Source organism: Centruroides sculpturatus, unplaced genomic scaffold (assembly GCF_000671375.1).
Source record: "Centruroides sculpturatus isolate CEXI.00-Female unplaced genomic scaffold, Cexi_2.0 scaffold38, whole genome shotgun sequence".
Classification (NCBI taxonomy): Eukaryota; Metazoa; Arthropoda; class Arachnida; order Scorpiones; family Buthidae; genus Centruroides; species Centruroides sculpturatus.
In genome coordinates, this window is record NW_019384306.1 from 198,582 (window position 1) to 221,602 (window position 23,021).

The window sequence follows — 23,021 nt, forward strand, 5'->3', positions numbered from 1 at the left end:
GCAATCGTGCTCCTGGGCACTCAACCGTTGTACTAATAGAAAGTCCATAGCCTTGCGAAAGTCCAAACGATTAGACTCGGAAATAATTGCCAAGTAAATCTTTTACAATACGGAAACAATATTTTTCATTGTCTTCCGATAAATATTGTTTCTTTAACAATGTAGATCGAAACAATGAATATGCTTATTTATTAAATTTTTTATGTGAAATATTTAAGCTACTTTTATGAATTAATAATTTTATTTTTTATAATTATAATTTTAATAATTATAACATCGCTTTAAGTGTTGCCATCAATCTCATAAAATATGAATTTAGCCTAATTAATGCACGAATGGTTTTAATGAAAGTGGTAAATTCTAACATTTTAACAAGATTTAAGCATAAAACAAAATTAATAAATAATAAATTATGAAATAAAATAAAATAATTGACGTTTTTTAATTAATTTAATATCAATATTTTTTTTAAAAAATGTATAGATGTCGCTTTGCTTTTATTTTCCAATGTCGTCATTACTTTATGAAAATTAAGATAATTATACCAAAATATATATATATTAATATAACACACAAAAAATATAACTACAAAAAAATATTATGTTTTATTAATATGCCGGCCCTAGTCATACCTGAAGAAAATCAGGCAAAGGATTAAAATTTTTGGGTTCCAAATACTGTTCTTCTTCTTTCTCGTGTTCTATTGTTGCATGACTTTGTTTTTCAAGTGTTTTCATAAAATACAAAGCTTACACAAGTTACAGTTAGTCTTCTATTTCAATTGTCTTCTTCGCTCCTTTTTGGAAAATCTGGTCCAAACGCATGGCATTCTTTTCTAAACGAAATGAATTTGTATGTTGTATGAATTATGGCGATTCTCGGTGTTACACCGAAATTCAAATTGTATCTACACACATAAATGACACTATGTGTTACAGTAGCGTATGTAAGATTTTGAGAATACGTGTGCTGCTCACGGTATATTAGAATTACTTTGGTAATTAACGTTACTTAATTGAAGTCGTGTGATATGCTACAATGGTACAAGGGATGTACCAAAGCATAATAAACTTTGTTTATTAAATAATTTACTAGCAAACCTAAAATATAACTCCCAGGAATTTTTTAAAATGACGTTTCCAAAACATGCATCAATAACAGCACTTTCAATAACCTAAATAGGGTTTATTACTCGTAATGGCGGACGACTCACATAAATTACATATGGCGGCGCCCATAGTTTAGACTGTTAATTAGATGTATAATATGGAAAGACGGTTCATTGAGAGTGTATGAACTCACACGCAAAACAATTGTGCTGATATTAATCTAGATATTTAAAATATATGCTCTCCACCTGAAATTAGTAGTGACTTGCCCCCCGTACATCATACTTTTCTTTGACAATAGAGTCGTGTCGGTCATCTATTATTAACCGCTTTCTGGGGAGAAGTTTTGAATTGAAATAACGTGACCTCCGGTTTGCATGGGAAGTTCGTATTTAGTTAATTGGGGCCTCCCGTCCTTAAGGTTTCCATATATGGTCTAGGATTTCATCTAACTCCGTTCTCCGGATTAAGAAAGACGGTGGACAAACGACAGCGGGTATAGGTCTATAATTTTTTCAAATTGCAGCCCCGTAAGGTCACAGGTGGGTTCTTTGTGGCTCAATCTGTTTATTCTCCTTGTCGGGTTCTGCCTCTTCGTCCTTCACGGGGATTTCATGGTTTAATAATGCAATTTTCACACGAATTTCGCATAGAATTAATTTTCATTACTTTGAGAAAATTTCGTAGAAATTTTACCGCGTTTTTCATCTAAAAAAAAAAAACAAGTCTTATGCGTGAAAATTGGTTTTAATCGCGAGTCAGGATCTTACAATTATTAACAAAAGTACACGATTCTTCTGGTATATAAGGTATCTTACGAAAGGGTATTGCACGAGGTACAGGAGTACACGAAGGTATTTCATATTGCACAGACGTTAAAGCTTAATTTTGGATTTCAAAGAGGCAAAGATCACGATCCAAACGAAGAAAAGTGCCAAGAGAACCCCTAGAGTAATACTTTTGTACTTGGCCCAAGATTCGAATTTGATCGATTTTTTAGGTTTATCTTGAATAGAAGATTGAACAGTTGAACAGTGGCATTGCATGCCTTTCTCTACGCACGAACATGGATGTTTTTCGTGATTTGGGTACGTTAAAGTAGTAGTTTCGGGTTTCTCTTTGCAGCATTCCTTGCTTTCCGCTTGTTCGTACGAAGAGTTGGTTACCTGGAAGAGAAAAAGTTTGAAATTTTGCTTTGTTTTTTGTTAAAATTTCATTGAAAAATCGAACTTTTTTACATTTTAAATATGATTCTTATGATATAAAGTAAAAATTTCGTGTTATTTAGGGATAAAATACAGTTTTGTTCCCGAAAACATGATTTAAATAAAGAAAAATGATACTTTTGGGGTAATTTCTTTAAAAAGTAATATATTTTGGGGTAATTTTCCGTTAATTACCGGGTACTTTTCCCCCCAAACGTATCGTTATTTGTAAAGGTGTTTCGAGTCTAAAACCATCGGCACCCACAAGCCCGTGTTTGTGGAAGATTTCTATTTCCCATACGGGATCGAACCCACGATTTTTTAAGCATGTTTTCTTTTTAAACTTTCTCTACGTTGCCAGCACTAAAAGGGCCTTCATCGAGCTTATCACAGCTTTAAAAAAAGGGCCCTCTTCGTGGGTGGTTCGTCGCCCGTATCCTCAATGAAGGCACAAAGTGATGAGGATTAACAAATTATAGTAGTTCTATGCCGAATAACATTGGGTTCTGCTCAATTTTGGAGATTTTTAACGAATAAAAATATATTTTAGGGACTTTTTATTTTGTAAATAACGGTATCTTTTGAAGAATATATTTAAACAAACACACCTATATAAACAAGATACAGTTATTTAATAGGGAGATTTACAGTTATTTTCACGATAAAGCTATTTACAATGGGCAAGATAATAACTATTGTCGAAAATGTTAATATGGCAAAAAAAAACATACTTTTCTACATAAATTAAGAAAGAATACTTCAAAAAATCCCAAAATTCTGCTAATAAATGCATCAAAATGAATGAAAATTCCTAGCCTTTTTTTCCTTCAGAAAACAGGTTAAAGTGCAAACCAGAATAACCTCTTATCAACAGGTTGTCTGAGTTTTATATAAAGAAAAAGAATATAAAAATTATCTTTAAATGATAATAAAATGATAATTTTAATCATAAAAATTGTAAAATGTTAAATTTTAAGTGAAAAACCACAAATTTTTTTACGTATTTTTAGGAAAATTTGAGAGAAACTGCACACTGACCTGTTTTTAGGACAAAGAAACTAGCTTTCAAGGCCAATAAATAAGCAAATTTTAGCAATTAAACGAGGAATTAATTAGTTAATTAATTAAAATACTTAATTATAATTGAATAATTATTTTAGAAAGTTTAATTAAATAAGAAATTACACTTACAGAACCGTAGCTACTTGTGAGGTAGGTTGAATCATCGCTTCGAACTGGACTGACATTCAGCAACTTGACGTTCATTTTTACTTGTGTAAATTGTCTTCTATCACCTTTTGTATCACGTGAACAAACTCCTCCCCTCCTTTATCTCTCTTTCCTTATTTAAATTTGCTAGCATTTGAGTCATAAAAATGACTCACTCGGAGGAGAGATGAGGATGGATAAGATGGATAAGGAAAGAGTAAGGAATTCCGAATCAGGATATTAAGGAAAGTTATGAAATTTGTAATCAGGATACTAAAAGGATTACAATTTATAAGAACAAACAAAATTTAGAGCTTCAGAGTAAGGATAATAAAGCATTTTAAACTGGAAAACAAAGGAAGAGCAATGGAAAACTCAGGATCTCATGAAAGTTAAGGAATTTAAATCAAAGTTAAGACATTAAGGATCTTTGTTCTAGAAAAATAAAGGTATTTTAATTCATGATATTAAGTAATGTTAATAGATATTTGAATTGAGGTAATATAGGAAAATTAAGGAAATTTTTAAATAGTGAAGTAAAAACTTTGAATCAGGATAACATGAGAGATTTCAATCTAGAAAAGGAAATAGAAATATAGGATTTATCATGAGAAGTTAAAGAATTTTGAGTTAGGATATTGAAAAATCTGCAAGGATTTTGATTCAAGACTATAAGGGTAATTCAGGTCTGAATTAATGTAATTAATAGATTTAAGGAATTCTGATCTGAAATTGAAAGAGAAAATAAGGTATTCTAATTCAGGATGTTATTGATCAGTTGGGCACAGCAGTTAAGGAGTCCTTCTACTGCTCTAGAACCAAAAATTGAATTTGGGTAAATGAAGAATCACCCAAAATCTTGTATGTGTTGAGCCTCGTCCCCACGTGACGCATATTGTTCATGCATTTCTCAAAATTACAGAACATTCACAAAGTACTCATGCATTATATTGTTCTCCAAATCTCCCAGTCGACGAATATCTCAAGGATAAATTCATCGGATGCCTATTGTAGACATGCTTTTAGTGACTTCTGGCCACCAATATGAAGAAAGGCAAACAGACTACAAGAGAAAGAAACTCAATTCTGTATAGAGAATAGAGGGAAGAATGTGGATAACTTCATACTAACACAGGAAGGAACTTCATAATCACCCTGTATACCATTAATTTTAATACATTTTGAATATAATTTTGCCAAATTATATTCAAAATGTATTAAAATTAATGGCTGAAGCATTACAGAGTGATCATGAAGTTCTTGTGTGTGCAGTTTAATAATTAAATATATAGTATTTGTAAATATAAACCTAACTTTGAATTCATTCTAAGTAGAATGAATAAAACAATGCTTAAACAGACCTCTCGTATGTCATATTTCAAATATAAATGGATGATCCATTTAGAAATGAGTCACTCATTTACAATCCTCCTTATCAAACTGACGAGGAAGATCATAAGCATAAGGCGATTTTATCAATTAGACAGTGGTTTGAATTGTACGCCGATTCACAATTTATTTTGTGCAAAATGATTGGATGTTAACAACAAAATTTTCACAATAATCAAACAGAAATTTCAATTTACCGTATCTAGATGTTTGCATTAAACTTAATTATCTTCTCAGTTCGTTCACGCATACGTATCGAGGAAAGTCCTCGCAGGCGTGTGATCTTGGTAAAGATCACCGAGATCTTGAGTCCACGGTAGAGGCTCTTCTGAGGAATCAACATTTATCAGATTACTTACGAGTTGATCTGAGAGCTATTAAATGAGAGAGTTATAAGATTATTCCAAATCAAGAATGTATTTGGATCAAACTAACAAAAATTTCCGACGGAACCAAAACAGTGAACTAAATCTCATCTTATGCTGCGAACTAGGTTGAACCCACACCCTATTATTATATGCAGGAGAAGAGTTTAGAAATAAAATAAAAAACTTGAGAATGGAATCAATCTTTGTGATTGAAAATGAACAACATTCAAATATTATATCTTTTAACATATTAGGAAGTTTGCTTATCTTCTAAATAGCACAACATAAGTACCATTTAAAAGTCTCTGATCATCAATGAACATTAAAGAGAGCCCAATCTGGAAATAAAACAATTTTAAACTCCACAAACAATTTTTAATCATCTAGATTGTCAACTAATTCATATAATTACATAACTACATCATCATTATTAATTGTTCTTAATAATATTTTTTAAAATATACAAGAAAAAATGAGTACAAAATACTTGGAATGTACCTTTAATAATCAAGAAACGATGATGTTTTCGTAATGTACACATTCGTGATTAAATTTTTGAAAAATAAATAAAAAAATAAGGCATATTATTAATTCCAACTCTTAACATATCAAATATATTTAACTTATTCACATTTCTCTCCTTGATTTTGATTCCTCGTATAGTTATTATCGAATAGGCGACTTACAATCACTCAAATAAACTTTATAAAGTACACTATTTTTTATTTATTATAACATTTAAACATTTATATAGAGTGATTCGAAGTAAATTTTGATTATTATTAATGTTTTGTTTTCAAAAAAACTCCTCCAAATGCATTTACCTTGTAAAAAGACTTATTCCAAACAAAATATTTTCATCAGTAAGTTAGATTTTTGAATGAATTCAGTTCAATCTAGCATGAAACTTATTTCAAAAATCTTTAATAAATAATGTAATATTTTTTTCCCATCAAATATACACATTCATAGTAGTGGTAAGTACTAGATTTACCTGTTTCAGGTAAAATACTGTTTATAATCCGTATAAAAATTAAAACGTCGGATTTACTGTCGTTAACAATAACAATACTTTTGTCGCGGTCTAAAATCGAGTGAGTGATGATAAAGTTTTAAATAGAATGAAATTAAGGGGCATGAAAAAATAAAATTTACTACATTGAAAGGAATTCCATCTTTATTGAGACTTTTTTAAGTGATAAAGTGCTTGAAAATAGCTGTAATAAAAATTAAAGCATCCGTTATAGTGTGTTTTACTTTGACGTTAAGGGAATATGTAAAATAATCTGCATAAAATTTTACTCTATTGCATCGTACAGCTTACAGGTTATCGTTACTCATAAATGAAAGATATTCTGTACGACATGCAATTAACAGAATAAAAGTTTAAGCAAAATGATACATTAACCAATAATTTAATTATTAATTATGTAACTTAACAGACTTTAGAAGATATTATATGATTAATAATATTTGATTTTTAAAACGTTTTCATTGATACGCATATATGTGTTATGGAAAGAAGTTTTATCTTCAAATTATGTGATTTTGAAATAAAAACGAATCTATTTGATTGTTATTTTTAACTTAAGCAGATGACAGAAAAAAACAATTCTACAGCAAGAATGATTTGTTTAACATGTTTTAATTTAGAATAAAATAACTTTAGCAGTAAATATAGAGTAAATGCACTTAGAAAACCTTAAAACTTTATTCAGAATCACTCTATATAAATGAAATTTAAACTATTATAAAAAAATATGTAGCTGAAAACAGTTTTCAATTCTATAATGGCACTGCTGAACTTTAACCCCAAAGATTTAAATAATATTTCTCATTATCTTTGATAAACTATCAAATCTCTTATATTTACTAGAATATTCAACAAATGTATTATATATAAATATACAATGTTTAAACATATACTGCATCTGATTGTAAACATTTATATTTTCTAAATACTCCTTCGATACTTATATATATGTGTGTATATATATTATATATTTTTACACAAACATTTAAAATTATATAGAATTAATTATGACTTTTTAATTTCTAGATTAATTAGAAGAGAATATCTTCGTCTTCAGCATCATCTATTAAATTTGGAACACTGTCCACTTCAATTCCTTTAGCCTTTAATTCCATTCTTCTCTTTTCAGCTTTTTCCTTCTGTTCTTTCTTCTTCTGTTGAACTTTCTTTAGCCTATGTAATAATATAAATTAATTATTAAAAAATATATATTTTCTTATACATATATAGAAAACTAAATATTAAATTTTTAGTTTAAATATACAAGATAAATTTTTAATTATTGTTATCTAATAACTTCTATTCTAAAATGTTTTTGGAGATATTTTGCTCCATTTTCAGTAGCTCAAATATTATCTTATATTAAACAATTATCGCATATAGCAAGTTCTCGCTTATCATCATCAATAGGTTCTTGGAAACCAATGGACATGTAACGAAACCATGAAATTTCATATTGGCTTCTGTAAATATTTTTGATGCAAATGCATAATACAAGTATGCACTATTTTAATAATGGAGATACATTTTGAGAGAAATACATCATTAAATGAACATTGTAGACTACACATACACAAATCTTACTTGGTATAGTCATACAGGCTATATCTAGCACAATGCATTGTGTTAGATATAGCCTGCATGCAATGATAAGTATTTATGCATCTAAACAAAGAAGAGGTACAGGCAATTAAGAATTTTTCAGTGTCATTATGATCTTATGAGACCTCTGTCACACACGATTCATCAGTAATTGATGTATACCTATATATCGATCATCCTCTTTGTATTATTCAAAATAAGACTAAAACAAAACTTTGCCATTTAATTCTATTTCTTATTTACTTTTATCAATGTTGTCCAATTGAAGTTTCAGTTTATCAGTTCTTTACCGACTAACCTCTTACAAGTACATTTTGATCTGCCATTTCTTTCTTTTTACCCAGAAGGATTCCATTTAAAAACTTGTTCAGGGAGTTGATCATCATTCCTTCTCATTATAAGCCCTCATCTCTTTAATTTTAATTTCCTCATCAATTTTTGTTTACTTACTCTTTTATATAATTGTTTATTTGCAGCATCATTATTATTTACAAAAAATCTATTTGATATTTTGTAAAATCATATTTATTAAAACAAATTTTAGATTTTATTATTAAAAAGATTTCTGATTCATCACTTGATATCGTCTTAATAAGACTTGTAGACAGAAAACCATATGCAGTTTAAGAGTTATAATAATTCTAACAAATATAAACATCCAAATAACCTGAGCCTTATGGTCAAACGATAATATCATGCTACAACATGACTTCTAATAATAATTAAATATTGAGTAATTTTGTCTAGAGGTAGGCATTAGGCACCATCTCTTGATAAATTTAATAATTATGAATATATTAAATATTAAATAAAGATGAATGTCAGGAAAGAACTGCCAACAACAAACCTGTAAAATTCTTCTCTTTCTCTTTCATCCAATTCTGAAGTTATGTACGCAAGTGTACGTTCTATTTTTGGAATGATAACTGTAAATGAAACAAGAAACTTTTAGAAACAAAATCTACTATAGAAACATTTTTGAATCTTTCAGTTCATTCTCATTTACGTTAAATCATTCTTTATTGTCCTTTAATGCTACTGCTGTAATTATTACCAAGGATAGTAATAAAGTAATTTACCATAGCCAAGAATAAATCAAAACACTCAAAAATGTTTCTAAATTTAATAAGATGGTTTCAATCCCTGAAAAGTTTGAAATATTGTAACGATGGCTCAAACTTACCATGTTCTATAGCATTTACTCTGCGATTTGTTGTTCTAATAACATCATCTAAAATAATAAAAGATGTCTGTAAAGATGCTAATTTGACTAATAATTCAATTGCATTTCCGTAATTCTTCTTCAGTTTAGCTAATTGTTGTCCTCCTCTTGCTAATCCAGCCAATTCATAAGCTGTATGATTTAAATAACAAATTGTTAACTTTTAAATTAAATTAAAATCTTTGTATTTATTAAATTATTAATATAAGCATTTCAGTATACTTTCTAAATTGTATTTTGCAAAACTTTGTTATAAAAATTAATTCTCAAAAAGAATACATTTTAAAATTGGATTACTTGAATCTATCAGATTATATACACATTTGCTGAAGCTTATAATATATCGTCAGTATGTACAGATCTGATAGAAACAGCAGAGATTAATTAAAGGCACTTGGAAAAGAACTATCTTAAGAAATATAATTACATTTTGCGTAGATCTATGTTTCTCAAAGTAGGTTTTGTGTAGAGATTTAAGGAGTTCTGAAAGATGATATATTGCAAGTGGAAAGTATGTAGTGCACATACATTGAATTTATTAAAATAATGTAAATGGAAACCATTTTTGCATAAATATAATTATTAAACATGCTCTATTGCTTCTAATGTGTAAAAGCTGAGGATTATTTAATTCATTAGGAATTTGAATAAAAACAACTACATAGTAAGCAAGAAAAGTTTGATGTATAGTAAATACAAAGACTTTCTACTCTCTCAATATTTATATTTAATCAGGATTTCCACAAAATAGTGCAAATTTACCATGTGGCAACATCACTGGCAAAATAAAACAGTAACTGGCAAGTTAAATGAGCAATAAATTATATGCATTATGAATTAACACTCCCACTGATCATAATACTGTTCAGTGGTTGTGTGGGTATTCAGAATGGCAAATATTTCCGTGTATATTTTCCATAGCATCCAGTCCTCAACACACTATGGAATCATGTTTCACAGCCTACTGCGATAAAAGAGTGCAACAATAATTCTTCAGCTGATACTTGTAATCTGCTAATAATTGTATAAGTGGTTGGTTGAAAAGGTTACTGAAAATCAGTGCAAAATTTATTTTCTTGTAAATTCTTGTTGTAATTATATATTTAACATGATTATATGTTTTAGACTAAGTTCTTTGCTCGCAACAAGACGATTTGTTTACAAAGAATATAAAAGTTAGCGAATAATAATAAACCATCGAGGGAGGATTGTGTCATGCAATGAATTTAGTATTGCTTTCGATGTGTCAATTTTCGTTGTGGAAATAAACATGAAATTTACAAAAGTTGTGCATTTTTACAAATATAGACAAGAACGAGCTACTTATATTTCATAAACTTAAATTACAGGTGTTCGATTATTCACTTATTTATTTATAAGAAAAAAATCTCGCAATACAATTTCCACAGAGAATATCATTTTCTGTTCAATTATATTTATTTTACAAAATGTTGTATCTGTCTGAAATAGGTAAATAAAACTGAAAATACAAATAAACCAAACAAATTATTCGTATTAAAGTATTTTTAAAAATTATGCAATTTATAGCGAGATGCCGATTTTTTATAGTAGTAGCAAAACAAAAAATTAGCCAGTTCCATCCAGTAAAAATAAAAACAACTAATTAGTGCTAAAAATGTTAAGTACATACTATTGTTAGCATACTGTTATTCAAATAACTGTTTCCAACGAAAAACATGTGATTTATCTGCTATGAAAACATGTTACAAAGTCACGTAATAATGCTTATTGTAATGTTTAATAATAAAAAAAAATAGAGAAAACAAGCAATTACTTATCGTAACATTGTCACAATGCCAGGCTGCAGTTTTTCGTTTTCAATGTTTTAGTGTCTTTAACCTTTTATATGCTTTTCATGTTAGCAATAGAGCTGTGCTGGTCATCTATCAAACTCTGTTCAGGAGAATATTTTTTAACCGAAATAACATGACTCCCTATTTGCACCGGAAGTTTGTATATAATTAATCTGGTCCTCCTTCCTCTAAGCTTTCTATGTCTGGTCTCGACTTTCATCTATCTAACTCTGTTCTCAAGATTAAGGAAGGAGAGACAGCCGGATGGATGACAGTGGGAATTTATAGATCTACAATTTTTTCAAATTGCAACCCAATAAAACACTAGCTTCTGGCTTCGTTTCTGTTAGTCATAAAGGTGTGAGTACACTTTCCAGAATACATGCGAAATTTTCCTGGCGGCCAAGTCAGGGAAGAAGGCAAGGAAGGCTACTTTCCTGGCTTGGTAACCATGTAGGATATTCTATATTTTGTTTTATAACTTTTATAAATTTCATTTTTATTGATATTCACAAAAAGGAATCTAAAGTTACAATTTGTCACATAATATAGGTGTCCAATGCATATATTTCTTTCTATAACTCAAAACCTTTGAGTACAATTTTCCAATTGACCTAATGTGTTTTAGATGCAATTTGTAACAATTAATACGAAAGCAATCTAAAATTTATTTATTCTGATTGATACCCAGATATTTCTAAATTCAAATTTGAGAAAAAAAATTATATTTATTAAAAGAATTTTGAAAAAAAGTAGTAATTTAATAGTAACTAATTTTCTTAATTGATTGCATAGATTAAAAAATTAATAAAAATTCCACATAATTCTTGTAAAAGTTACGACAACAGTAGAAGTGTGAAACTTGCAATGTAATATAGAAAAAAAAAGTGTATTTTCTGGCAAAATGTTTGAAGTTTGTCAGATTTGTGAGAGTCAACAGAATACAGTTAATTAGTCCATCACACCTCACAGATTTGTTAATTAATTGTCAAAATAACGAGCAAGGTAACGCAATATTCTGTGTGAAGTGTTCCCATGAATTTTGGCCACTTGCATAATGGGTAGATGGAATGTTGCAATGGCGTGATATAGAATAAAAAATGGCAGAACGACTGGGAAGAAACATTGTATTTAATTAATATTAATATAATTAAAGCAATGTAATATGAAACAAAAACAAAATAAAGAAATAAAAATAGATATTATATGTTTTTATTGTACTTACTGTCTACTCCATCCCGGTAACTTTCAAATACGGGAATATTGACACCTGTAAAATATTTTACTATTAATTATTACATACATATTAATTATTTTTCTTTTTTAAAGTATCTCCAATTTTTACTTTAGCTGGAGATATGAGACAAAAAAAAAAGATTCACTTTACATAAAATAAATTACAGTATTTAATTTACTCTTCTAAATTTTATGCATAGACATCTTTAACGCAATACGGTATAGCAAAATCTATATTTTAAAAAATTTTAAAGAAAGTTGAATGTAAAAGTTTATTTGATAACCTTAATAGGTACTAAATTGATATTTATAGTAAGAATAATCACAATAAGGAGCTTTTCTTGCTTTTCAAATTGCTTTCAACAAAATATGTGAACCGTAAGCATGCGAACTGAAATCTGCTGGTTGCTTTAACATGAAAGAAAGAAAGAGAATTTATCTTCACTAAAATTAATTGCAGCAATAACACTATGGAATAATTAGTATTCTGATAGTCATTAGAAAATTGTTAATGACATTCTTAGATATTACTGCAAGGTAGATATTTAAATAAAGATCTAAAGTATGCAAACTAATACTTAGAAGTATGAAATCTTAAAACTTTTTAAGATTGTTAACAAAAAAACTTTAGAATCATTTTATTTGCTTTTTTTTTTATCTTTATTTGTTGGTGTTATCTTTGTTTTTAGGAAGAATACTTTCTGCTATTTTTGTAAATTATAATTTATAATGACAATTGATTTATCTGTTATAGATTTTGATGGTTGGTGAACGTTGTTCCGAGACAACTTTTGTCACAGAACCTGTAACAATAAAAACGAGTAACACTTTTATGATTTTTATAAAAGGTATAAATGGCATTATAGCAAGAAAAGTTCCTCTTTGTGAATACCCCAATATGTTGTTAATCTGATGATAGCCTTTTAAAAAGCCAAAAATCTTTACTAAATATAATAATTTTTAGGATTTAAAAGGTTAGTAATCTCTAAATAATAATAATTAAACAATATAAATAATTAACATATAAAATAATCTATAATATATTCTTCGGTATTACAAACCTGCAACATTTTCTCTCGTTCCTCGAACTTTAATTTGAGCTTTAGTAACATTTTGTAACACGATATGATTGAAATCTGCCTGAGCAGCAAATTTTGCTTCTGCCAATGTAAAAACTGCCAACTTCATGGTTTCACCCATAAGCATTTTTGTCTAAAAGATTAAAAACCAAAAGTTTATTTTAAATTTATTATTTTCAATATTTGGATTTATCAATAAAATGAAAATATCCATAAATTAATTATAATGCAATAATTAAATGTTTACAAATTCTTACAAATTTAAAAGCTACATAATTTAAACATGTGAAAAATCATCTTTTATCATACAACAGATATCTAACCTCTTAAGTCAAAAGCGAGGTTGCGGCTGAAGTTTTCATCTCTCAAACGTGAATGTCGAACATCAAGCGCCACTTACAAGATAGCGGCGCTCGACGTTCATGTTTGAGAGATGAAAACTTTGGCCGCAACCTCTCTAAAGTTTCTTTGCTAAATTTCATGTATTTTAATTACTAATCAAATCATTATTTTCTGATTATATCTTACAAACTGTGTAAACTATATACCTACAATGCCAAACTACAGCTCTTCTAGACCCTTATTGTGGCCCCCATAAACTGTACTTAAACAATTTCTTTTTATAAACTCAGTACATACTACTTACACATATGCAATATTTTTGCAATGTTTCTAATTATTATGTAGTTTAATATAAACAGAGCTTGTAAGTAAAACTTGCAACTTAACCTTGAGTATTTACTATATTCCACCATACAACTGATAATGTTTACTACAGAATTTTAATTATATGTAATATACTGTAAATAGATGATGTGGCTCACCAATGGATATTCCAATAGAGAATTTGACTCTGTGTATTTCTGACAGATAGCATATTGTTCATATTAATCTAACCACAGAACAGATTATGACTCTACATTTGTTTGAGCTGTCATCATGAAATCAAATACCATTACACACATATATATACAGTAAGACCCCTCGCTACCTCGCTTAACACTGATTTGATATAACGCAGTCTGCTCAAAGTCTAAAAAAACTCAAAATTTACACCGATTTAAATTATTGCAGCATTTCATTGATTGGTATATAATATGATTATTTACAAACATCAACCAATCAGAAAAAAGTGGCAAAAAGGTGTACTTTCTTTAAATCTATGTTTGTTTGGTGCAATTTTGGAAAAAATATAACATCATGGATTCCATAGGCAATAAAGGCTTCGCTTGGCAAGAATTAACCAATAAATGCACAAATGAAGTGTAGAAGAAGTTATGGCTGAAGGTATCCAAGAATTCTCTACGAGAAGAACCTATCTCTGTATCGATTAGGTTGACGATTTAGTCAACCTAATCGATACAGCAGGACTAGGAGATGTAGATGATCAGGATATTGAGGAGTTACTACAGGTTTCTGGCTAGAATCTTACCAACAATGACCTTCAAGAACTGGCAGAACAAGGAATTCATGTAAAACTGGAAAATAGAAATTCTGAAAATGAAGAACCCAAAAAATTTCTGTACAGATTTCCTTAGTAAAAATTTGGTAATGATAGCCAAAATTATTGATCAAATTGTAATGAATGATCCAAATTTTGAAAGGAGTGCAAAAGCAAATGAGTCATTTTGGATGCAATCTTTTGCTACTGACATTTGCTTAAGGAAAGATAAAAGCGACAAATAAAACTTTACGACTTTATTGCAAAAAAAACAAGAATTTCAGAAAAGTCAGAACCTTCATCATAAAAAATGAACTTTACATTTTTGTGTGCTTATGTTTATGTGTTACTTAACATATATTATTATGCAAATCAATATAAAAATAACTTAAAGTAAAATTTGTTTATTATTTTTGGTTGTGTGTTACCCAATCCCTACTTACTCTATGTTAAAATGACTTCATTTAACGCTGTTTCGTTTAGTGTTTTGTCATCTAGGAATGCATTGCATCCCCTGCAATAAGTGGGGTCTTACTGTGTGTATATATATATATATATAAAACTGTTCAGAATGTTGTTCATTATTCCAAAAACACTAATCTTTATGATAATGAAATGACAAACATTCTGTTTTAGATTTCGTTCCATTCCACGTTGGTTTGTTTCTTTGTAAGTAGTTTCAGTTTCCTTATTTAAGAATTGAAGCTTTTCTTTCGTTAAAAAAATATAGCTGAGATTGAGCAGTGTATACTAAACTTGAATTGCTAGAAGTTAAAATTAATGTTGCTATCAGCAACATTAATTTTAACAGAAAATACTATTGAATTATTAGAATTCAGTAGTATTTTCTGTTTTTGTTTTATTATGAATGCCTGACTATCTTTGTTACTGTACTTTGCTAGTTTTATTAAAAATTCCGTAATATTCATCATTTGAAATTTTGAGATCATAATTATAAAGATATTGGATAAAGAGTTTGGACTTTATATGTACAATTTAAAATAAACATTTTAACAACATAATAACTCTACAGCAATTTTTATCAGTTGTAATGCTAATATTGTATAAAGAGCAATGTGAGTTCATTGTTAATAAACCTGATATCTGATTTCACATCTATGAGATTTATTCTAACAGTTTTTAATTAATCAATAAAAAACATACCAATGTAATTAGTAAACTACTAAAAGCTTTTCACTCTATTGTTAATAAAATTTCTTTACCAAATTCTTCTTTTACATATTTTTGTAGAATATTATTGTGTTTTGTTAATGATTTATGAAATACTTTTTCTTTGTATATTTTTGCAATCAGAAAACTTTTTTGTATGGAATTCAATTTAGAATTAATGAACATGTTTTGTAGTACTACTATATATTTTACATAACTTGAGTAACAATAAAATTATCTGTACATTCATTATATAAGAATTAGAACAAATCAAATGCCAATGAGGTTAATTTGCAAACTGATACTTGTAAGCTAAAAGTAATGGCAACCAGCATTGAGACACTTGTCCCATTGAGCAACAAGCATTGTAATTTCATGGTCATAGAAGCCCTTTAATTCCTAATTCAGTTAGTCTGTGACCACTCCTGACCTCTGCATCCAAGACAAACCTGCAATCTTTCAGGTATTTCTTTACTGAACATATAAAAGTTGCATGATGAAAGGTCTGGATTGTTGAGTGGACGCTTTAGAATTTTCCATTTGAAGTCTTAAGCTTGTCACAAGTCACATTGGCAGTGTGCAATCTTGCATTGTCATACAAGAGGATCACATCATCTGACATCAAGTATGGCACTTATTCTTGATTGTTGTTTGGAGTCATTGCAGAATTTCATCCTACAGTCTGGACCTTTATCATGCAACTTGCATATGTTTGGTGGATAGAAGAAGCACTTGAAAGGTTGCAGGTTCACCTCAGACGCAGAGATACAAGAGTGGTCACAGACTTCCTGAAGAAGAAACCAGACTTGTGGGACAAAGGTCTCATATGGTAACAAGTCTTCTTTACAAGCTGAGGATGACTGAAAGCATAACTGAATAAATAATAATTTGATTTCCTGGACTTAACTATTAATTATTTTAAATTTGGTCATTTGATTGGTGAGATTTCACAAAGTATATAATATATTACAAATATTTAAGAAATTACAAACCTCGACAATTTGTTTCATTATCATTCTGAAACGAAACTGCAAAGCATCAGCTTTCTTCTTCAGCAAGCTGTGGCCTTTCTGAGCACCTTTCAGTCGACCTTTCATGAGAGTTAAAGCCCTACAATAAAAAATAGAAAATAATAGTAACTCACGTGATTGATAAAAACTGTCTTTGCTCATTATCATTCCATTCAATTGACACTGTGACTACCATTTTATTTTGGTCAAAGTTACTTAGCAGTTGTAATGTTATTTCTCACACCTTTTATTCATACGGGTTTGATCAGCCTCTATCAAAAGTCTAATCAAACTTGTGTGAATAAAAGACCTCTCAATAAATACAGAGAAACAAACTGAAGTATGGCAGTTAATCCAATGGATTAACATTATTTAAATTCTCGAAGATAAAAGAAAAATTTGCAGTTAAAGAAAAGTTTTTTTACTTTATTTTAAATAAACTTTACTTTCATGTTTGTAATTATGCATGATGAAGCTATTTTAATGAATAGAAACATAGCTGGCCAAAATTATGGAGCAAGTTTTGGGCTACATCCAAGGCCACGAATGATGAAACTATTGAGCGTGCACATGAATTGATTCTGGCAGATAGACAGTTGACGATGTTACAAACCATTTTCACATTAGTCGTGGCTCTGCCTATGCAATAATCCATGACCAACTTGAGTTTTAAAAAGTATGTGCAAGATGAGTACTGAAAGAACTCACAGAAGTGTTTGAACATCTGCAAATGACATTTAGACAGATACTCTAAAAAAAAAGAAAAGTTTCTTGCAAAGAATCATTACCGGTGACAAGACAAGGATTCATCATTACAAGCTGAGAGTTAACAGCAGAGTATGCAAGGGAAACACCTCCAATCACCAGCATGGAAAAAGTTCAAAGGTCAACCATTGGCAAACTGTAAGCATCAATTTTCCAATTGATGCTTACAGTTTTCTGGGATTATCAAGGGCCATTATTGGATCATCATCAGGGAAAAAATGAAACAATCAACAGTGCTTGTTACAGTGAAATGCTCACTAAAGAAGTGAAGCCTGCAGTTCGAACAAAACACAGAGGACTGTTATCCAAGGACATTGTGCTGTTACATGACAATGCATACCCACACAATACTATCCACACTGTTGACACAATCCAAAAATTTCATTTTGAGGTGTTAGAGCATCTTCCCTATAGTCCTGATCTTGCTCCATTGGCCTATCATCTGTTTGCTCCCCTAAAAGAAGCCCTATGGGGATGAAGATTCACATCTCCGACAACGATGTTAAGACAGCAATGCATTTTTGGTTCAAAACTCAGCCAAAAACATTTTTAATGAAGGAATGTGAAAACTTGTGGACAGATGGACGAAGTGTATTGAAAAGTAAAACAATTATTTCAAGAAATGATATATTTGACTTGCTGAAGGTTGATTAAAATATGTTCTGCAGCCAAAATGCAAATAATTTTTGTCTTACTCTCATAGATCAATCATAGCAAAACACATCTGGCTTCTAACTAGTTCAGGAAGATGGTCAGAAAAAGTGCAAATATACAGGATATCTGAAAATTACTGTGCAGTGGAAAAGCTTTAAGTGAAGTTTTACATATGATAATGCAGTTTCTACTACAGCAAATGCTGGAAATGTCTCCAGAGACCTTAAAATCCAGGGACATGAAGTAATGAGACCTGGAAGATCTAAGCAATCAACAAATAAATCTTCCAAAAACCAGAACATCTGTGAACAAGCAGTAACACCTACTACAAATTGGAAATGTGGAATATACAACTTACAGGTTTTATATACGACACCATATATATAACTTTAATGTCAATACAAATTTCTCACTGCACAGTAACTTTTTGGACACCCTGTTTTTGGGATAATTCGTCCATAAAAAAAATTCTAAGATTCCAAATCAGATTTGAACCTTAGAATGATATTTTTGCTATTTTATAATCTGATTAACATATTTATTTTAATATATCAAAAACAAAATTTTATTGATTTGGCAACCAAAGATATCAACATATTATGAGATATAAAAGCCAGCAAGTTTGTCCATTACAAACAGATTAATCATAACTGAACAGTTCTGAATCAATGTTTATTGTCATCTGGTGACTCTGTTGATGTGAAATAAGAGCTGCATCATTACATCCTCAAAGAATTCCAACAATTCACACCTCACAGCAGCAAGCAAATCTTTTTGCCACTTAAGTCCAGTTTATAGTCTAATAGCAGGATAGGATTTCAAAGAGTCTGAAACAACAGAGTCAAAAATCAAGGGAAAATTGATCTGGGTTGTCTGCAGTGTAGATACATAACAGTGGCTAACTCAGGGTACATTTGTAAAGTTGAACAAGTTAAACGTGTTAGTAACGAATCGTTCAAAAAGTAGTAATCTTGCTCAGTGCACATGTTCTGCGGTGAAAACATTTCGAATGAAACTCTAACAAAGTTCACTAAGGAAAGAGTTAGTTCACTTTGTTAAGAAAAATGGCACCCGACAATATCAATGTTTCTAAATCTTCTCAAGTGTTTAAACTATGAATTAAAAGATGATATGATAGAAATAACTGTCCACCCGAAGCAATCTAAGAAAAACATTTCGGATAAGGCTGCACAAGCAACATTCATATCTTCGATTTTAGAAACAGCCATTTAGTTATAAACGAATCGGTCAAAAAGTATAACGAAATAAGAATAACAATGACGTCATTCTCGTTTAACTCATTCGACTTTACGAACATAACCTCAGTGTTGCATGGATTTGGCATGACGAATCGCACCACTATCACTAGATCAGAAGCACGCGTCTGTAGTTCAACATTTAGCAGAAAGGAAGACAGAAAAATGTAGCAGTACTTCGTGCCACAATGCCATTAGCTTGTACAGCAATTCTTAGTTCATTGGTTAGCAGAATCCTTGTAACACAACATAGTAGAACATTACATAACAGTTTAACTTTATACGAATAAAATTAACCTAGAATTTCCAAAATTAATACTCATTTTTCTATAATGAATGCAAGTTAGATGCACGTACAAGGTTACCGTTTATCAATATCGAGAAAACAAATTAATAACAGAAAACGATGACGAGTAAGAATCATTTCCAGGTTTTCCCATTATTTCTTAATTATTGCAACACAATAACTTGGTAAATAACTGTATATTAAACAACATACAAGCCAGTTTTATTTACTTACTTACACATACGGTATAACCTCCGAATAGCGGACACTGCCAAGACCAAGAAGTTTGTCCACTACTTAGAGGCGAAACCTCCATTAACGGACATTTTTACAATCCTCAAACCCTTCAATTAGGACATATATTTTATTAACCTCTAAATAGCGGACAAACTCCTCGGTCACGACGGTGTCCGCTATTAGGAGGTTATACTGTATAATAATGTCTTATTTGAAGGGTCTACGGATTGTAAAAATGTCCGTTTAATGGAGGTTTCACTCTATATAAAATTTCGGTAGAAGTTACTTTTAGGTAAATGACACATGACGTATTTACGTACAATTTACCTAAAAGTAACCTCTACTTATAGTAGGCTTATTTTCATGAGAAAATCTTTCCTTATACCTTAAAATATATAATATATGTTAATATACTTACATTCTAGATGGAAATATGGAAATTCTATCTCTTGCGCTCATTTTTGATTGTTTTTAGATCGGTTTAAAGCAATTTCTACGAAACTTCCTAAATGAATACGAAGTGTTTACTTCATCACAAGACCGAAAGNTAAAAAATAATTTCAAATAATTGCAATTTGTTCTTTTGTGCTGTTGAAAAATTCAGTTTTAGCAACTGATGAATTTAAAATAATGTAAATAGCCAAACTACTGTACTTCAAATGATGACGTTCTGGGTCATTGAAAGCTTGTATGGTGGAATGGTGATAATGTAAGCCCATTCATTTTCTTCTTTAGTGAGGCTCCCTTTCATTTATTGTCGAACAAATAAAATATTTAGAATACTTGTTTATTAATAAAAAGCAACCTTAAATATTTTATTTTTTATTAGTAAAAAATAACATTCATTATATGGATAGAAAACACAATGGACCCCTAAGTTTTCTCTGGGGCTGGAAAAATTCCTGGCTCTCAGCAGTCCAGATAATGATGATAATTCATGTTGTTATATTTTAATTTAGTAATAATTCCTTTTACAATATATTTTTCCAGTATCAGACTTGTAATTATCATTACAATATGAATCTGAATAAAAAATTATTTAAATAAAGTAAAAAACTGTTAAGGCTAAATTTTGACATTGTCCTTTTTCAAATCTTATCTGAAGATTACAAGAACTTTTGACAAATTAAAATTGTTAAGATAAAGATCTTTAATTATGAGATAAAATAAACTCACAACATTGTTTAACATCAAAAAGGCAATCTTTTACTTTATTTAATGAATAATTTTAATGTTAAGTGTCATATTTTTATTATATTATTTTTATTTTTATAAATATTATAATTATGTATTTTATAAATTTTCTTCTGTACAGTATTAAATAAACTGAACTGTTAATTTAACAATTTTGATAATAAAACATTTTACATTTTACTTATAAATTTCTTAGACATAAGAAATGGAGATGGCAAAAATCAAGATATCTTCCACCTATCTTGATTTTATAGTGAAAAAAACTGAACCAACAACAGTTTCTCCAAGCATTCAACAATAATCCTCACGGTTTACTCCTGCAGATAAATTTCTTATTTCGGCAAACGGATAGTTTTATTCGGATGGTTAAAGTATTAGGAAATTCCGCTTTCAATCGTACACACGGAAGACAGCCCACTAACCCGGTCAAAAACATTAGCACTATTTAAATTTCACTCACAATTAAAGAAACATTGATTAATTTGGCTAAAATATTTTACTTTAAGAAACATTTCTCATCATAATTTGATTAATTTCAGCTCACGTAACTTAACACAATGCATTTCACAATTCATTAAAACAAATTCTTTAGAATAAAATATGTATTCACTTAGAATCAGATTTAATCTTAAATTTAAAGTTTTTAAATTTGGAAAAATTAACTTAATACATAAATCTAAACACAAAAATCTAAATAAAAAACATTAAAAGTTAACTTCTTTAATTTAATATATGCAAATTCATGAATCATTTGTTAACCATATATAGCAATTACAAATTCTATACCCAGGCCATATATGGAATGTATTCTACTTCTACAAATGTATATAATTGCATTTGATAATTTAACCGGAAAAACTTTAAAAAAATCAAATAATTTACATTTATTTAACCATTTAAATTGACAAGTTTAAATGCTAACATAATGAACACATGCATTAGTATAAAATTAATCAATTTCATTTGGCAAATTGCACGTGACTTAGTAAAGTTGTTTATTAATTAATGCAGTTTAATTTACACGACGTAAAACATATTTTATATTTATTATAATTTGAGTTGTATGTTTTTTTTAAAATAATAAATATTTTAATAAAATATATTCGGAATTTTATTTAAACTTACATAAATCACAGATTATCGACTTGATTAATATAATTTCACGTGTAGACAGGCGTTTCACCTATGCATTTCTAATTCTTCGTCGGTAAAAACTGAAATTTTAGAGGTTTTTCTGTGTCCACAATTTGTTTACAAACAAGAACATCTTATGTCTCTCTCTTTCTATAATAATTCGTTAAATAACCACTACGTGGCACTACGATACAAGGTATATTTGACAAATCATATCTAGTTTTATTATGTCCCCTTGGAGATATATTATATATAAATTAATATAAAAATATTAAATTAAATTTTTAATTTAAAAAATAAAAATTTTAAAAATATTTTTACTAATACAGTATAAAATATTTATGTTGTTATTTTAAAATAATACAAATAAATAAATCCACTCAATGTAGTGTTTCAAATGTATATTAATTAACTAGCATTTGTAGGACATCCATTTATTTATGGAATGAGAAAAACCTTGATACATGTGAGGTAGTCAATAAATTGAAAAACAAATATTAGCATGTTTATTATTTTGAATAAGTATACTTGATTCTGATATTGTAAATAAATCCATTTATAACTGTGGTATATCAATGCCATATTTTTACTTTAATTTTTAGTATTAC

At 29.2% G+C, this 23,021-nt stretch overlaps 2 protein-coding genes across 2 annotated transcripts; both read right to left on the bottom strand.

Annotated features, from left to right (window-relative positions):
* Window positions 1-1,843: 1,843 nt before the first annotated feature.
* Window positions 1,844-3,932, bottom strand: LOC111619164. Its single transcript, XM_023360854.1, has 2 exons — window positions 3,506-3,932; window positions 1,844-2,275 (listed from the first exon to the last, which is right to left on the bottom strand). Exons 1-2 carry the CDS (start codon window positions 3,578-3,580, stop codon window positions 1,985-1,987), a joined length of 366 nt encoding a protein of 121 aa, XP_023216622.1. The 5' UTR covers window positions 3,581-3,932; the 3' UTR covers window positions 1,844-1,984.
* Window positions 3,933-5,641: 1,709 nt separating this feature from the next.
* Window positions 5,642-20,640, bottom strand: LOC111619159 (V-type proton ATPase subunit D-like). The gene is made up of 7 exons (XM_023360841.1): window positions 20,504-20,640; window positions 16,870-16,987; window positions 13,249-13,399; window positions 12,177-12,221; window positions 9,099-9,269; window positions 8,763-8,841; window positions 5,642-7,486 (listed from the first exon to the last, which is right to left on the bottom strand). The coding sequence occupies exons 1-7, from the start codon at window positions 20,542-20,544 to the stop codon at window positions 7,345-7,347; spliced, it is 747 nt and encodes a 248-aa protein (XP_023216609.1). The 5' UTR covers window positions 20,545-20,640; the 3' UTR covers window positions 5,642-7,344.
* Window positions 20,641-23,021: the final 2,381 nt, after the last annotated feature.

Bases quoted from the DNA above. Each gene is read 5' to 3' on its own strand.
- LOC111619159 (XM_023360841.1), bottom strand. From the start codon at position 20,544: ATGAGCGCAAGAGATAGAATTTCCATATTTCCATCTAGAAT. The intron at 12,222-13,248 runs GTTTGTAATACC...AATATTTTACAG, and splicing joins AACGAGAGAAAATGTTGCAG to GTGTCAATATTCCCGTATTT. The intron at 9,270-12,176 runs GTAAGTACAATA...TAAATCATACAG, and splicing joins TTACCGGGATGGAGTAGACA to CTTATGAATTGGCTGGATTA.
- LOC111619164 (XM_023360854.1), bottom strand. From the start codon at position 3,580: ATGAACGTCAAGTTGCTGAATGTCAGTCCAGTTCGAAGCGATGATTCA. The intron at 2,276-3,505 runs GTAAGTGTAATT...TTTCTCTTCCAG, and splicing joins TCACAAGTAGCTACGGTTCT to GTAACCAACTCTTCGTACGA.